The sequence below is a fragment of the Macaca mulatta genome, chromosome 4 (assembly GCF_049350105.2).
Source record: "Macaca mulatta isolate MMU2019108-1 chromosome 4, T2T-MMU8v2.0, whole genome shotgun sequence".
Lineage (NCBI taxonomy): Eukaryota > Metazoa > Chordata > Mammalia > Primates > Cercopithecidae > Macaca > Macaca mulatta.
Window position 1 is genome coordinate 110,272,892 of NC_133409.1, and position 19,129 is coordinate 110,292,020.

A 19,129-nucleotide genomic window follows, 5' to 3' on the forward strand; every position below is an offset into this window, starting at 1 on the left:
GTCCAATACAGTAACCACCTGTGGCTATTCAAATTTAAATTAATTAACATAAAACAAAATAGAAAATAGAAATTAGGTTCTTCAATCATATTGCTGTATTTCAAGTGCTCCCTAGTTCCATGTGACTATAGTACTAGACAGCACAGATACAGACTAGTTCCGTCATCACAGAAAACTCTATTGGACAGCACCGACCTAGTTGATCTCTTAATTTAGGTCCTCTACATACCAACAGTTTTACCTCTGTAGATTACTACATTAAATGTAATCCCAGATCTTAATTGCCAGGGGGTCTAACAGAAGATAGAATATGGGTCCATACTGGTTGCAGAATAGGCATTCAGGAATAAATAACGTTGATTGGTGATCAATAACATTGATTGGAATCAATAATGTTGTTGATGAATGGATACATGAATGAAGCTAGCAGTGAATTCCCACTATTTGATAAAATACTGCATTCATTTATCCATTCATTAACTCAAGAAATATTTATCAAATACCTACCACTTGCCAGGTACTGGTTCAGGCACTTGATCAGGAAAGTAAACAGACCAAGATTACTTCCCTTCTGGAGTTTACGTACTGGAGGATGGGGTAAATATTGTAAATAATAGGCATAATAAATAAGTAAATCATATCACAATTTGATTTGCTCCTTGACTTAAGGAGCAAAGGAGCTGTTGCTCCTTGACTTAAGTTTTGAAAGGTGAAGTCTAGCTCCTGTGTTAAGAAGACATTGTAGTAAGCCAAGGACAGAAGCAAGAAGGCTGGCTGGAGGCTGTTGCATTATCTAGGTTGAAAATGATGGTGGTTAGGTCCAGGGTGGTAGCAATAGTAATAGTGAAAAGTGGTCAGATTCTGGATATATTTTCTGGGTTGAACTATAAAATTTCTGACTGGGTTAGATGTGGATGTGAGAGAAAGGGAGAAGTCAGAGTTTCAGCCTAGCAACTAAAAGGATGCAGTCAGCATTAATGGGGATGGGGAAGGCTACAGGAGGAGCAGATAGAGGATAAGACCAGAAGTTGAGTTTTGAGCATGTTAAGTTTGAGATGTTTATTAAACATAGAAGTAGAAGAGTTGAATGAGTTGCTGGATATACAGGTGCAGATTTGGGAGAATAATATGGAGTTGAAATAGGTTACTAACAGGTAAGCAAATATATTCTCTGTTAATGAACCAAAGTCTTTGTATATCAGAAGGTAGAATTGGCTGGCTGTGAGTTTGGGTAAAAATATCATCATTTTGTTCTTAGCATGAGCTGAGAGACCTGTTAACAAATTTTGCTTTGCAAACATTTACAAAATGTTCAGGCATTACACTCAGTTTTAAAAAGGAAGTATTTCCTGCAGACATTGATATTTAGTGTGCAGAGTTTTCCTGTGATTTTCACAGAAAGCACTTGAGCATTTTTGTTAATATCAATGCTATGTTAGGACAAATGCTGGTATTATTTTCTCCCAGGCCCATAATATTTTTAACAGTTAAACCCAAATCACTGTACTTTAAATAGACTTCATTTACCACTGCAGCATAAATAATCTATTTTTAGTCATTGGAAAGAAAATCTTGATGTTAATTTAAAAGAAGGAAATAGTAAAAGGTACGTACTTGAGTATTAGGCCTGAGTCTCATAAAAACAAGTTAATCAAAATTGGGGAGCATTATAATCTTAAAAGAATGACGTCAAGGATCTGATGTCTTGGATTCTTAAGGGCAGACATGGAACAGTCCAACATCTGTGCCAGAATGACCTCTGTGAAGCATAATATTTCCTTTTAAATGTTTAGACATCATGATAGTTTTCCATGGTTTTAATTCATAAAATATGGATTTTTTAAAAGCCACAGAAGCATAGCAATTTTTTTCAGCTGTCCCCTTACCATCTGTACCATGCTTTTAACCCCTATTAACTCCTAATGTGAACAATTCAACTAGAGCCTTCTTTCAGAAATATGACCATCTACAAACATCTCTGGATAAGGAAATAAAATGACAAGGAAAAAGTTCACTGACTCTGAGCTAGGGTCATGAAATCTAAAGGTATTAATAGGAATAAACTAAGATAAGAAACATCAGATAGTTTGTTGTGGTTTAACTTCATTGCTTTCATAATGCGTTTACTATATTTTTCTCTTGTTAAGACTCTGGCTCTTTTCTAGGTCAAACATATTCTAGTGATCCATGCTGTGCAAAGAACCCTTATTTTATGATATCCAGAAAACTGTTTTGGAAGTCTCAGAGGAATCATGTGAGTTAACATAGGAGACTCATTCAGTCTGTTTATTTTCAGCTGATTTGCTTTCTTAATTGAGTAATCCAAAACTGGATATTTATGTAAAAGAAAAGATATTTTGCTATGTTTATACTTGAGCATAATTAGCTAGTTATTTTTCTTTCTCTTTAGTTTTACCGCCACTACACACAAACACAGTAACCAATTAGGTTATAATAGAACAAGATAATTCAATGGCTTGGTTGCTTATTCTGTATATTGAATGCTAAATGGAAAAAAATATTTATGTTGAATATATGAAATTTTTTCTTTCCATGAGATTATAAGTTAGGGAAACGGGGTGTGGGGCATAATAGTGGGCTTTACTTTGTGCCCTGAGAGCAGCAATTCTAAGATTCACACATATGCCAGAACATGGAACTAAATGCAGACTCTTTGGCCCTTTGCTCGCAGATATGTCCTTTCTTGCTCATCTGTTTACTCTCTATCAAGAGCCAAGTGTATCATCTTCGCATTTCTTGCATATATTGTGCTCATTTTCTATTCTGTGGCCACTGTGAAGACTTCAGGTATAGATGAAGTTATGTGACTGAAAAATAAACATCTGAGTAACTACAGTCTTTGATCCCTCTTCCCATTCCCCTACCCCAGACTTTCCCACCTCCACTTAACTCTCTTGGGCCACTGTGATTATGAGAGGGGTAGTGGAGAAGTGGAGATGGTAGAAAAGTGGTTTCTTTGGAATGAGTAAAGGGATGGGGGCAGCTTCTCTGCACCCCCAGAAAGCAATGGGTTACAGGAGAGTAAACACACACTGGGCAGTGGGCTTGGCTTGAGTTTGAGAGAGAATTTTCTAGAGTTTAGAGAGAGGAAGGAAAGAAATTTGTTGAAGCAGCTGCTGTACACAGCTATAGCAATACTTATCAATATGTATAGGTATATGTGTGTGTATATATATGTATGCACACACATATATGAGGTTTAATTTGTAAGATTTAATAAGATTTAACCTTATTTGTAATTATTTTTTATTATCAGCAAGATTTATATTAACGTGGTACACATCAGGATGGGCAAACTAGTTCTTTACAGCTGTTATCCCTCCTGATTGGGTCAGTATCTCTTCTGTCCAGCCAGTGACCCTGCCATTCCAGTTGTGCAGCCTCTCCCCTTGAATTCTCTGGGCCTCCCCATAATCCAGAAGACAAAGGGGTCAAGCTTGGTGCCTCAGAGGGCCTCAAAGTCACTTCAGTACTATAGCTGGCATCCTCAGAAACTCACTTCAGCACTATAGCTGACATCCATTCTGATCGGTTGTTAAATATTTAAAATCCCACCTCTGTGATCTATCTGGAGCTGGGCCCTAAGGAGATGAGATACTTAGAAAGGGCAAGTCCATGTGGGCTTCATAGTTGGTAGGGGGAGAAAGAGAGGTGGTAAGAAGTGTGGAAATAAAAATGGGGCATGAAAAGGAGACTGAAGGGTGTGGGAAGAGAGGTGAAGACACACTGCTGAAGAAGGGCACTGTGAGTCAGCGTGGGCTACATCTGGATGGCCTGGGGTAGCCATGCCTTTGCTTTTCATGCCTCACTTTTCAAGTGAGGACCTATCTTCGCTTGAAAGTTGTGTAGGAACCTTTGAGAAAATACTTCCTATTGTCCCTCTGAGCATGCACACCCCATCCTCTCTTCTGCTAATCTCCTGTGTTGCATGCACATACTTTGCCCTTGTTCAAGCGGTGCTCAGTAAGAATTCTTGAATGTTTGCTTTCTAATGTGTATGTCCAGGCAACTTCATGCAGTGAATCTGGAAATAACCTAATTTATTACCTTGTTTTGCAAATGAGAGAATAAAATGGGTCTAAAGAAATCAAATAATTGCTGTATGTCCTCAAATCCAGGGATGATTCTCCTACTAACACTGTAGGTCTCAAACTGCAGGTTTCCTGAGGGAAATTATGTTACAAATCAGGACAAGCTTCTCAGTTGGTTCTGTGCTTTGAGAACAATGGACTTTGTTTTTTTCTTATGAAAACTTAGAAAAATATTCAAAATATTACATTGACTGAAAAAATCCATATGACCACATTAAAAATATATACGTGAACATAATTTTAGGCAAAGGAAACATTCTATGCACAAGCCAATAAATTATCTTCTATGGTGTCATGAGAGGTAGTTAAAGAATAGACTCTGGATCCCAAATTGCTTAGGCTCAAATTTTAGCAGATATTTAGCAATATTTAAGAAGTTACTTAACTTCTCTCTGCCTTGGATTCCTTATTTGTAAAAAGGAGAATAATGTACATTTTACAGAGTGGGTCAGATGATTATGCAAGATGATTTAGCTTAGAGCAATGCCTAGCACACAGTAGGGCTGCTTGTATTGTTATTATCACAGTTTTTGTGGGCTGAGGTTTTTTTATAGACCAGATTCAGAGAGTAAGAGGAACTTGATTTCCTTCAAATCGATTTGATAAGTACAAAAGTGAAAGGTTAGATAGAGAGGAAGGTCGTGTGGGGTTATTACAGTAAACAGTAAATCCTACTTGAATTATGTACCCAATATGTTAGCTACAGAAAAATTTGAAAGTACTAAACGTTTTGTCACAAATCAGCTTGTTTGGGCCAGTTCTATTTTTATCAGCATGTCTTATCTCTCTTATAAGCAAATCATGTCCAAACAAAGCCAGAGAAAAACAAAGCTAACAAGTATTCTGACTCAACACTTTTTTTGTAACACTCAGAAAGCACAGTCTTTTATAGTCTTTTGGCCATATTGTCTTGGTTATCTTCTGAGGAGATGCACAAAAACCTATAATGAGGACTAGGGCTCACATTAGAATCTCAGAAATAGAGGCTAAATTACCATTTCCAAAAGGGGAGCTTTTCACTTCAGTATTAAATCAAGCCTCAGAAGAAAATGAAAATTATTATTAGTAATTCTGACAGTTATTTCACTCTAAGATGGCTGAAATGCCTAGATTTCTACTTTGTAAAATAATTTATTGATCCCAAATTCTCAACTACAGAAATGATTCAATATCTAATATTACTCCTGTAAAAATTTAGCTTTCTACTTTAGGATGTAATATATTTTTCCCCAAATAATATTTAGATTCTTTAAAAAAATATGTTAATATGCATAAAATGACTGTAAGTCATGAGAAAGATGTATTAAGAGCTGAATACCTTTAGAATGGCAGAAAGGAGTTTCTCTTCAGAGTGCTACTAAATTCTAGGGAGAGTATCTTTATCCCTTTTTAGTCTTCATATATTTGCTGAGACTTAGCAAAAATACTTTGAGGGTTCTAGTTAGCTTGATCATGCCTCACACTTCCTGAAGAAGGTTGCAGTTGTGGAGACCACACTAAATTCCTGAAGGAGTTCCAACTAAAGAATCCTTAGACATGCTCCAACTGACTGGGCTGAGGAGATTTTTTGTTGTCTTTTAGGTGAAGAGCTAATGGCAGAGGGAATTATGGGACCTCCTAGTCATAGGATCACCATTATCTTTATTGGCTCTGTTGGAGTCTAAGTGCTTTCCCAAATAAAATGAAAATTAGAGCAGGAGTCAGTAGTATTTCCTTTCTCAAAATAATGTTTGATTTGAATTACTTATAATTATTTAAGGCCCTCGAAGAGATTAATGTAAATATTTGAGAAATTGGCTCCCAGGAAACAGAGAAATGACTTCAAGATTCTGAAAATTATCTTCTAATTCTCTTGGGAATGCAAAGTGTGTGGGTAACCTAAATATCAAGAGACAGGAAATATATTTGACAATTGGAAAGACTGCTATTGAAGTGCATCCCTGTTAAATCAGTGGATCAAAAAGTAACAGAAAATTATGTGTCTGCATGAAAAAATGCTCATCATCACTGGCCATCAGAGAAATGCAAATCAAAACCACAATGAGATACCATCTCACACCAGTTAGAATGGCGATCATTAAAAAGTCAGGAAACAACAGGTGCTGGAGAGGATGTGGAGAAATAGGAACACTTTTACACTGTTGGTGGGATTGTAAACTAGTTCAACCATTATGGAAAACAGTATGGCGATTCCTCAAGGATCTAGAACTAGATGTACCATATGACCCAGCCATCCCATTACTGGGTATATACCCAAAGGATTATAAATTATGCTGCTATAAAGACACATGCACACGTATGTTTATTGCAGCACTATTCACAATAGCAAAGACTTGGAATCAACCCAAATGTCCATCAGTGACAGATTGGATTAAGAAAATGTGGCACATATACACCATGGAATACTATGCAGCCATCAAAAAGGATGAGTTTGCGTCCTTTGTAGGGACATGGATGCAGCTGGAAACCATCATTCTTAGCAAACTATCACAAGAACAGAAAACCAAACACCGCATGTTCTCATTCATAGGTGGGAACTGAACAATAAGATCACTTGGACTCAGGAAGAGGAACATCACACACAGGGGTCTATCATGGGGAGGGGGGAGGGGGGAGGGATTGCACTGGGAGTTATACCTGATGTAAATGATGAGTTGATGGGTGCAGCACAGCAACATGGCACAAGTATACATATGTAACAAACCTGCACGTTATGCACATGTACCCTACAACTTAAAGTATAATAATAATAAATAAATTTTAAAAAATAAAATAAATAAATAAATAAATAAAAAAGAAAATTATGTGTCTGAAAGGGAATGTAGATGTTAATATAAGTAACAATGACAGTGTGGATGTTTCAAGAGGATTTTAAAAAGCAATAGATTCAGACCTTAGTTGTGCCAGGTCTGGTAAAGGCAATGTAAATGGCAAAGACTTATTTCTTTTGAAAGTTTTGTAATGATCAGATGACAGGGCTGAAGGGACTGAGAAGGAAGGAGGGAACTCTTTTCCAATATCTTCAATAGGATATGCCCTTTTCTAAATTCATTTTTATGTTTCATGTGAAAATTCTTTTAATAGGATGAGTACTCCTTAGATAGTGTGGTTAAAGCAATTACTCCACTTTAGTCCAATCCTGCCAACAATTCATACTAGTAATTAATAACATGCTGAATGAATATTTTTAAAACTGCATTTTAAAAAACTCAAATCATAATTTAAGAAAATATTTCAGTAAGCAGTGGCAGGGAATCATTGCAGACACTCACAGAAAAGAAGCAATAAAAATCGGTCTGTTAAAATAAAACCAAGCAGGATCAGAGACAGTGTATAGTGTCATTAGATTCTTAGGTCATTAGATTATCTTGGCTGGCTCTTTACTTAGATGAGCCATGTTGCTTGCTTTGGGGCCTCCAGGCAAACCGTATGTGGCAAGATTGACGTATGAATACATTTTCAGTACACCACTTCGTGTTATTTCACAGGCCTCTGACATTTGGCTGTCCCCCAAATAATCTCTAGTAGGTTTCATCAATGCCTTCATTTTTCTTTTGTAATACTTAACAACTTCTTTGGGTGGTTTTTTTTCTTTTGGGTAATTTTTATTTAAGCAATTTTTCCATATACAGGAGCAAGGAAACACTTGAATAAGGAGTTAGGCTCTCCTAAAGACTCAAACAATTTATCTTTGTAGCTCCAAGAAAAAGTGGGAGTAGGAGAGAGTAGACATGATCAGAGTTCATTCCAAGCCAGCGTTTTCACTCTTCCCTTGCTTCCTTGCCTATAAATAAAATTTGGGGTGGGGAAAAGATTTGGAAAAATATTTGAGCAAAAACTTTATCCCTATTCCTCCTCTTCCTCCGAGCCGGAGACCACCCAGGGGTTTGACTGATGTTTTCTATTGGAGAAGTCTGAAGGAATCCACTCTTGGGTAGCTTAAGTATATCTGCTTTAGTAGGCAACATTTCTGAGCCACACAGAAATGGAACTAGTTTTCTTGGTTTGCCTCCAAATTGACCAACTTTGAAATTAATTAGCTGTGAGGCTTAGAGCAAACCACTTTAACTCCTCTAGACCTTCTGTTCTTTTCTGATAAAAAGAAGAAGAAAGAATAGATGTTCTCAAAGGTCATTCTAAAGATTTCTCAATTTCAACATTATTGATATTTTGGACTGAATATTCTTTGTTGTGATGTGCTGTTGTAGGCATTGTACAATGTTTAACAGCATTCCTGGCCTCTACCCACCTGATGCAGTAGCGTCCTTCCTAGTTTTGACATCCCCAAATGTCTCTAGCTATTGCCAAATGTCCCCTGGAGAGACACTGAAAGATAAAATACAAGATACCCAGTTAAATTTGTATGTCAGATAAAGAATGAATCATTTTATTATATTTAATTGGACATATTTATACTAAAAACTTACTTGTTTTTTGTCTGAAATTCAGATTTAATTGAGCACTCTGATGATTAATTTGCTAAATCTGGTAACCTTATTGGTGGGGTGGGTGAGGTGGTGGTGCAAAATTGCTCTCTCCTCCACTCCACTGAAAAACCAACGTTCTAGGCAAAAGGTTTTTTAAAAATACGTGGTTTTGTTCTCCTTGGAGTTTTCCATATTAGAATGATTAAAGGGATAGGCCAGACTTCCATTAGATCAGATTTTTGGAAATGTTCCTGATTGATTAATTTTGTATTCATAGATATATCTATTCTAAAAAAGAGTATTTTTTCAACATTGTTAGGATAGGGATGTCAGACAATGACCATTCCTTTTAGCCACTGCTGATTTCTCTCTGAGAAGGCTAAACATGTGCTTAGGGCATTGATAAAACAGAAACTAGAGAAAGAGAGAAAGGGAGACTTTGTTTGAAAGAATTAGATTTTTTGAAAAGCATCAGTGTAGTAGACACTATGGGGGAAGTTCTAACTTTGTGGAACTTATTTTGAATTCCATATGAAAGTGGGGTGAAGGATAATCTTTCCAGTGCCTACGGATTTTGAGTTTCTAACCCTGGCCTGATTTTAGGACATTTTACACCACATCAGTCGTAACAGAAAGAGGGTTTGCCACAGGTAGTTCACTCCTCCTTTCTACCCTAAGCTCTTGAGCAGTTATGTATAAAGGGCAGTTCTATGAAGAAGTGTACATGTAGAGAAGTGGATAATCAAATGAAACAGAGCTTTAGGTACATGTCTTTGTGTTGTGCCAAACTCAACACACTGCATTTTCAATTTGAGCCAGAGTCATCTGACCAATTTAGGATCTGGCATTTTTTAATTTCCACTCTTACTTGTTGTCTTCATGATAGTGTGGGGCTTGAAGACTCAACATAAGGATGAGGGAGTCGTGAGGATGTTGAAACTTGTAAAATATGGCAGTAATAACTGTAAGCCTACAGTGCTCATAGATACTAAAGGATATAAAAAATATTTTATCATTGTTATTGATAAAGGTTTTTTCAGTGCTTTCCATAGGTATGAATTAAATGCTGAAAGAAGGCTGAACAGCATAAAATTTTTCCTGTCTTTTACAAACTTCCATATCATTTAGGAAAATAATACATGTGGATAAGAAAAAGTAACAAAGAGAATACTGGATAAAGAAAGAATACTTTTGGGTTGGGCATGGTGGCTCACACCTGTAATCCCAACACTCTGGGAGGCTGAGGCGGTCAAGAGATTGAGACCATCCTGGCCAACATGGTGAAACCTTGTCTCTACTAAAAATACAAACATTAGCTGGGCATGGTGGCGTAATCCCAGCTACTTGGGATGCTGAGGCAGGAGAATCACTTGAACCCAGGATGGGGAGGTTGCGGTGAGCTGAGGCTGTGCTACTGCACTGCAGCCTAGCGACAGAGCGAGACTCCATCTCAAAAAAAAAAAAAAAAAAAGAATACTTTTTTTGTATAAGTGTATGTGAAATATTAAATGGAACACACTTACACTGAAAACTTATTTGTTCTTTATCTGAGATTCCAATTTAACCGAGTGTCCTTTACATTTATTTGCTAAATGTGACAAATAAATATATGTTACAACATATGCTAGATGCCAAAAGATTGTTTACATATTTGGTGTTCTAGGAGTTGAGAGGAGATACTGCTTCTTTCTCAATATCAGCATTATTGGCATTTTGGGCTGGATAAATCTTTGTTGTTGGGGCTGGGGGCTGTCCTATGCATGGTAAAATGTTTAGCAGAATCTCTGGCTTTTGCTCATACATGCCAGTAGTACCCTCAACCCCTTTGTGACAACCAAAAATGTTTCCAGACATTGTCAAATGATCCCTGGGGAGGAAAATCTCTCTGGTTGAGAACCACTAGCCTCTTAGGGTAGGGGAAGACTTAGGAGAGATATCACTTGAGCAGGGCCTGGAAGGATATGTGTTACTTTGCAAGAAAGAAGTAGTTTTTTTGGAGAGCATTTTAGGTGAGGGAAAAGGCATAAATAAAGATGTCAAGGTATAAAAGTTGAGAGTAAGTCTGGAGTAGAGTAAGCAGATGAGTTTAACTATATAGTTATTGTTCATACGGGAAACAGTGGGATTGTAAAGTACTTTAAGAAATAGATCATATTTTGTGACTCCGCCCATGCCCGTAGCAGCCTAATAGTATCTTGACCTTAGTAGCTGTTCAGTAATTCACTGGTGATTTGATATGAAAGGTAAATGCATCAAGATAAGAAAGCCTTGAATGGAAAGTCTAAGAGGTAAAACTTTTTCTGGTGGGCAATGGAGAGTCCTGGAAGGTTATTTGAGCAAGGGAATGGCATGACCTTGAGGAAGTCAAGCTGTTCTGGGGTTGATTGGGATCAGTTATCTCAATGGTGAGAGAAAGGAGTTGGAATTGAGAATAGTAATAGCAATCACCTTTAAAAAAATTTTCCCCCCACAATTTACAAAGCACTTTGCCTGCATTTTCTAATTTGGTTGTCCCAAAAATCCAGTATCAATTTCATTAAAAATTTTTCTTCTTTAGTTATTTTTCTTCCCAACTAGCAGCGATGTTTGGACATCTCAATAAAAATGAGCTTTGGATACATTTCATGCCGTGAAAAAAATGCTCACAATTTTATTTTATTTTTTTGTCCTTCAAGTTGTGATGTCATCAAAGGGCCTGGGCAACTGATTCACCTTATGGGCAAAGATGGAGTTGAGTGGCACTCTGTCCTTGGCAGGGAGGAGCTTTTAAACCTGGGCTCCTTTCTGTGTCTGGGATCCGGGTTGAAAGCATTTCCTTTTGCTTCTTCAGATGAATAAGTGGCACTGTACAAGCATTAAAAGAGATGTCTGTCATATGAATTTGGCATTGTCCCCCCACCCCCCCAATCTCTTGAAAGTCTGTTTGTGGTGCCACAGGATTAGTCCTTGACCACTCTGTTCTTTCCATCCCCAAAAATGCCAGACAGCTTTCTTTCTAATGCTCCCACCTCCTAGGTACCCTTTCTATTTACTGTAGGATCGGATCTTATCCTGTGGAGAAGTTACATAATTTTGGGTGTTATGAGGTAATGCACGGCTCTTCTTTTTTATCCCCTGCTGCCTCAAAACAAACATTTCTTGTTCCTTGGTTCCTCAATGTCTGACTGATGTTAGGACAAAGATGAGAATAAATTAGTTGATCCAACAAAAATGAAATGAGTAATTAGGAGAAAACTCAACTATGGCTAAAATTGGTTTCTGCTAATTAAAAACATTGACAAGCAAAAGATTGTCAATATGTTCTAGATTTAGTCATCAGGAAATCAGGCCTATTGTAGAAATGTTTCTCATCATAAGAAAAGACATGGGACTTCATGGACTCTAATTAAATTTCTTTAATCCATAATTTTGGTTAGCAGTATTCCATTTAGTTATTCTTTGTTGTTACTGTTTGTAGTTGGCAGAATAGCCCCCCTGAAGATGTCCACACCTTAATCTCTGACTCCTATGAATATTACATGGCAAAAGAGACTTTGCAGATGTGGCTAGGGTTATGGACCTTAAGATGAGGAGATTATTTTGAATCATCCAAGTGGGCCCAATCTAATCCCATGCATCTTTAAAAGCAGAGCATTTCATCCAGCTAGAGGGAAGAGAGATGCTGCAAAAGGGAAAGTCAGAGAGATTCCAAGCATGAGAAGGACTCAATGCACTATTGCTGGTATTGAGATGTAGGGTTCTAATATGAAGTTCAAAGAAAGAATTTTAGGAAGTAAAGGCCTCTCCGCTGATATCCATAAAAAAGCAGAGACCTCAGTCCTACAGCTGTAAGGACCACAATCCTGCTAACAACCTGAGTGATCTTGGAGACAGGTTCTTCGCAGAGCCTCCAGTAAAGAACACATCCCTGAAACACCTTGATTTTATCATTGAGAGACCCTAAGCAAAAGAACCAACTAAGCCACACTGTACCTGGACTTCTGATCTGCAGAAACTGTGAGATAATAAATGGATGTTGTTTTAAGCCTTGAAATTTATGGTAATTTGTCATGGCAGCAATAGAAAACTAATATAGAGTTCTTTGTCATTGTTTCTGTTTTCATTACTGTCACCACCATTGTTATGACTTACTGTATATTTGCATCACATGACATGGCGCCAAGTACCAGGCTTTGCCACTAGATTTTAAGCCTTTAAAGACAGAGATTTTTTTTTTTCTCTCTTTCTCTCTTTCACCCAGGCTGGAGTGCTCTGGCCTGATCATAGTTCACTGTGACCTTGAACCCCTGGACTCAAGTGATCCACGTGCACCAGCCTCCAGATAGCTAGGACTAGAGGCGCATAACACCAAGCTAGGCTAACTTTTTAAATTTTTGGTAGAGATGGGGTCTTGCTATGTTGCCCAGGCTGGTTTCAAACTTCTGGCCTCAAGCAATCCTCCCACCTCAGCCTCCCAAATTGCTGGGATTACAGGTGTGAGCCATTATTCCCAGCCTTTCTCCCTCTCTTATAAAATTTTCACCTATGTAATCTCTAACACTTCAAACAGTTATCTAACACATACTATGTGCACAATAGATATTTATTGAATGACTATATAGGGTTACAAAAGAATTTTCAATATTATCCCTGCCTTAGTGGAGCTTAAAAATCTAGTTGAAGCATCAAAATCTCAATTAACTCCCCAAACAGAACAATATATTTCAGTGCCAACGGAGAGATCTAGACAATACATATTGTAGTTTTCTAGGGGCATAGAAGTTGCAGTGGGTACAGGTGGAAATAAATTTCATGGAGAAAATGGGCCTTCGGGTAAGATGACTAAAGAAGCAAAGCAAAACAAAGGGGGGAAAGACAGGAGAAAAAGACAACAGCTTTACAACTCTGTACGGGGTAATCCAAGATGACCAGTTTAGGGTAATCCAAGATGTACTAATCTTGGCTTGAGCCCGATGGTGAGTCTGCTGTGTCATCTGCAGTCCCTTGCCCTGCTGGAAATTACAGCGAACACTTTATAGTACAAAACACCTATCAATGGGGACTAGGGTTTCAGTTATCAACATTCTTGATCATTCCTTTTATTCTTCCATCTGGCTTTTTCTCTCATCAAAATATGACACCTTCATGTTAAATGGTGTAATATCTTACTTTTTAAAAATAAATTTTAATGCAAAAGGAATACATCTTCACTATAGACTACTTAGGAAAAAATAAGCATAAAGAAAAAAAATCATACAGAATTTCAACACCCAAAATAACTGCTGAGTAGTTTGATGTATTTTTTCATATTTTGTCCTTCTGAATCACTTAAATACTATAGTCACAAGATTAGTATTATGCCTAAGAAATAGTTTTATATCTAATTCTTATTTTCTGTGTAATTTCCTATAATGTGAATAAACTGTAACTTATTTGATAACTCCCTCATTATGGGTCATCTAAGTTGTTTCCAATGTTGTGGAATTTGGAATTCAATAATATTATTAAAACTTTGGTAAAAATCCTTGTCAATAAATTCCTGGTTGCATCTCTGATAATAACTTAAGGATAAAGTCCCAGAAGTTGGAATTATTGGATCCAAACGAATGGCTACTTTTAAACCTCTTTATACAACTTGTCAAATTATTTAACAGGAAGAAAAAATGGAATTTTTTTTACATGCTACCTCACATTAATTGATATTTCTGTTAGTTGTATATGAGAGTGCTTATCTCACCATACATTTACCAGCATTTAGTTTTGTAATTCCTTTTTTTTTTTTTTTTTTTTTGAGACAGAATCTCGCTGTGACACCCAGGCTGGAGTGCAATGGCTCAATCTCGGCTCACTGCAATCTCCGCTTCCTGGGTTCAAGCGATTCTCTTGCCTCACCCTCTTGAGTAGCTGGGACTGCAGGTGCAGGCTACTACATCTGGCTAACTTTTGTATTTTTAGTAGAGACGGGATTTCACCATATTAGCTAGGCTGGTTTCAAACTCCCGACCTCAAGTGATCAGACTGCCTTGACCTCCCAAAGTGCTGGGATAACGGGCTGGAGCCACTGTGCCTGGCTTTTATAACTCTTTTTAAATGATATTTTATTATTATTTTGCCATAAATGTCACTAATTTTTCTAAATGCACTTTGATATATGTATGAGGTTAAATATATTTTCATGTTAGAGTGGAAATTTGTTTATCTTCTTTGGGAATCATGTGTTGTTACCTTTTGCCTATTTTTCTACATATTAGTGTTTTATATTGATTTATGAGTTCTAGTTCTACTATAATTAATTATTGATATTTTGATTATTATATTAATGACAAATATGTATTAATCATTAATACAAATTACATATACATATAATACATATTATATATTTACATATTTATATATAATATTTATAAATAATGTTTCTATTTTGTAGTTTGCCTTTGAATTTTGTTTATACCGTTTATACAGATCAACATATCAAAGCAGTTCCTCAATGTAAACATCATGGCAAGTCAATGGCTTGCTTTTTGAAATTGTTGTGAAACGTGGTTTCCTCTCACTCCCTGACACCCAATCCTTATCCCTGCTGCCCCAACATGAAATGAGAAGTCCACTAGCATTTGAACTTATATTTCCTCCAAAGTATAAATTGATTACATTACTTTTATAAACTAATTTTTTTGAGATGGAGTTTCGCTCTTGTTGCTCAGGCTGGCGTGCACTGGCGCCATCTCGGCTCACTGCAACCTCTGCCTCTCAGGTTCAAGCAATTCTCCTGCCTCAGCTCCCTGAGTAGCTGGGATTACTGGCATGCACCACCATGCCTGGCTAGTTTTGTATTTTTAGTAGAGACATGGTTTCTCCATGTTGGTCAGGCTGGTCTCGAACTCCCAACCTCAGATGATCTGCCCGCCTCAGCCTCCCAAAGTGCTGAGATTACAGGTGTGAACCACCATGTGCCGCCACTCTTTTTTTTTTTCTTTCTTTCTTTCTTTTTTAAGAGAGAAGTTCTTATTACTGTCCCCCAGGCTGGAGTGCAGTGGCATAATTGCACTGCAGCCTGAAACTCCTGGGCTCAAACAATCCTCTCATTTCAGCCTCCTCAGTAGCTGGGACTACAGGCACATACCACCACATCCAGCTAATTTTTTAATTTTTTAAATAGAGATGTGGTCTTGCTTTATTGCCCAGGCTGGTCTCAAACTTCTGGCCTCAAGTGATCCTCTTGTCTTGGCCTCCCAAAATATTGGAATTACAGGTGTGAGGCACTTCACTTGACCTCTGATTATTTTAAAAGAATTCATTGGTATTCTTATTAAACAATTACAGAATATTTATATAACATCTCTTGAAATCAAGAATTAGTTTAGCCTGGGCATGGTGGCTCATGCCTGTAATCCCAACACTTTGACAGGCAATGGTGAGAGGATCACTTCAGGCCAGGAGTTCAAGACCAGCTTGGACAACAGAGCAAGACCCCTCCACCTGCCGGGCCACTTCCTTGGCCCTGCCATCTCTAACAAAAAAAAAAAAGTTTTTAAGTAGTCAGGCACAGTGGTATGCACCTGTAGTTCTACCTACTCAGGAAGCTGAGATGGGAGGATCACTTGAGCCCAGGAGTTTAAAAGCTGCATGGGGGTAAGCCATGATTGCATCACTGCACTCCAGTCTGGGTGACAGAGTGAGATGCTGTCTCTAAAAAAAGAATTTTTTTTAAATAAAATAATCAGATATATCAACATAGTATTCAGAGTTATGTGTATTTTAACCTGAAGTAATAGTTTCTAACTGGTTATCATATTACTCTGAGTGCAATTGCAGATTCCACTGATTATTTTCAATGAGTCATAAACACTCATACTTTAAATACTCAGACTTTAAGATAGTTAAGCTGGGAGTAAATGTCTCAGGATTTTTGCCATAGCAGTCAAATAAATATCATTAGTTTTTAAATGCATTTCCTTCAATGTTCTACTCTTGTTCGGGTTTAATTAATTGTGTGTTTAGACAGGCTACCTAGGCATTAAAAAAAATACAGATGGGGTCTTGCTGTTTCCCAGGCTGGTCTTGAACTCCTGGGCTCAAGGTATCCTCCTGCCTCAACCCCTGAGTAGCTGGGATTACAGGCGCATGCCCAGCGAAGGCATTTATCTTTTTTTTCTTTTTTAAATTCAATAGGTTTTTGGGGAACAGTTGGTATTTGGTTACATGAATAAATTCTTCAGTGGTGATTTCCGAGATTTTGGTTCACCCATCGCCTGAGCAGTGTACACTGTACCCAATATGCAGTCTTTTCTCTCTCATTCCCCTCCCATTCTTTCCCCTAAGTCCCCAAAGTCCATTGTATCATTCTTATGCCTTTGCGTCTTCATAGCTTAACTCTCACTTATGAGAGAACATATGAAGTTTGGTTTTCCATTCCTGAGTTACTTCACTTAAAATAATGGTCTCCAAATCCATCCAGGTTGCTGCAAATGCCATTATTTCATTCCTTTTTATGACTGAGTAGTATTCCATGGTGCATATATACCACAATTTCTTTATCCGCTTGCTGATTGCTGGACATTTGGGCTGGTTCCATATTTTTGCAATTGTGAATTGTGCTGCTATAAACATGCGTATGCAAGTATCTTTTTTGTATAATGCCGTATTTTCCTCTGGGTAGATACCCAGTAGTGGAATTACTGAATCAAATGGTAGTTCTACTTTTAGTTCTTTAAGGAATCTCCACATTGTTTTCCATAATGGTTGTACTAGTTTGCATTCCCACCAATACTGTATCCCACCACATCCACGCCAACATCTATTATTTTTTTTATTATGGCCATTCTTGCTGGAGTAAGGTGGTATCACACTGTGGTTCTGATTTACATTTCCCTGATCATTAGTGATGTTAAGGATTTTTTCATATGTTTGTTGGCCATTTGTGTATCTTCTTTTGAGAATTGTCTTTTCTTAGCCCACTTTTTGATGGGATTGTTTGGTGTTTTGTTTATAATCCTTGTAGATTCTGCACATTAGTTCTTTGTCAGATGCATAGATTGCAAAGATTGTCTTCCAGTCTTTGGGTTGTGTGTTTGCTCTGCTGATTATTTCCGTTGCTGTGCAGAAGCTTTTTAGTTCAATTGAGTCCAATCTGTTTATCTTTTTTTTTGTTGCATTTGCTTTTGGGTTCCTGGAAATGAAGTCTTTGTAAGGCATTTATCTTTAAAGGGATATATTTGCTATCTTATTTATACAGTAATAACACATAATAATTAATCATGTTTCATTTTAAAAGAATTGAGATCAGAAATGCTAAATACATATCCTTGTAAATAGGAACTCTCACCTATTAGTAGAGACTGTTCCAGTGATGTATTGAGAAGGCTTCTGAGAATGAATTCAGGCTCAGCAGTCAAAGGATGCCACAACTAATTAGTGATCTAGGAGGAAGGCATGACAAAATCCACGCTGTGTGTTTACCACCAGATTAAAGTAAATTTAATAAATTTGAATGTTCAAATGTAAACAGAAATTTCAAACTTATTTAGTGTCTGGCGTGCTATCTTTGAAGCAAAATTACAAAGACTTTTTTCCTCATCTATGTGGGAGGTATTATTCTATATGTAGGGAACAGCTCCCTATAAAATAATGTGATATTACAATTATTTTTATTTTTTTCTGTTTGAAAAGTGCCAATGAAGAATCCTGAAGGAATTCTCTTTCTTGTATATTGGTACCTGGTTTGATTTCTTCAAGGGCTCAATATTTAAAGAATGGGAAAAGATGTCTGATTTGTATTTGTGACTACCTCTGGGTGCATTTAGGTTTTTAAATACAGTTTGTTTTTAAGATGAAGATTTAATACATGTAGCCTCACCTGGATATTTAGTTAAGGGCACACTGGAAAGGTCTGGAGCCACAGTTAAAAAAAAAAAAAAAAAAAAAAAAAGATCTTTCCAAAGTATCCTTGATCAAAATCCTGTACACCTGAAATGCAAAAATAACTTCAGTACCTTTGAGTCCTTAACATTAGCTTTCAAAATTCACTATTCTTTATTCCCTAGACAACTAGCCTCCATCTATCTTTCTGTCCTATGAATATTTTAAATAATCTCAGCTTGTTAAGGTAAAGCACAGAACTACAAACCCAGGGATGAAGAGCATTGTTATCCTCTTCTCTTCAAATCGTCTTCAAGTAGAATCCCAGGGCTCCCTGCACATTCTCTTTAGGAGACCTTGACCTCATCCAAAGGTCTTTTGAAATTTGAAAATGCAATTCTTGGCTCAAGCTAATGTGTGGTGAACTAGAGTTTTCATTGAAAATGCTTCCTGCCAATTAAAAACAAACGAAGAAAATAAATGTATATTGCACCTGATTTTCAGGGAATTAAATTCTAAGTTTTATTACCAGTGTTTCTTGCAGGGGAAAAAAGAACTCTTTAAAGAAATCTAAAATTCTACTTTTCTATGTTTATAACCATTTTCTTTCTTTTTTCCCTACTTGCACTCAAACTTTGTTTTAGCTAAAAATATGTAAAGGTTTTTAATATGACAGAAGTTTGTAGAGTTGTTCATACCATACTTATGCCTTAATCTTTTCTTTTTTGGTTTTGACTAAACGACTCCTCTGAA

General features: G+C 37.0%; 1 protein-coding gene across 9 annotated transcripts in view; it reads left to right on the forward strand.

The window, feature by feature from the left end:
• The window catches only part of FILIP1 (filamin A interacting protein 1), a 199,184-nt gene that overhangs the window by 27,071 nt on the left and 152,984 nt on the right, over nt 1-19,129 (forward strand). For 4 of the 9 annotated variants that reach the window (XM_077999743.1, XM_077999746.1, XM_077999747.1 and 1 more), the window contains exon 1: nt 2,087-2,254. The exons of the other annotated variants lie outside the window; for them this stretch is intronic. In XM_077999743.1, coding sequence (XP_077855869.1) covers nt 2,213-2,254 — 42 coding nt within the window. In that variant the 5' untranslated portion in view covers nt 2,087-2,212. Of the gene's footprint in view, nt 1-2,086; nt 2,255-19,129 lie in introns of those variants that run through there. 9 annotated transcript variants of the gene reach the window in all.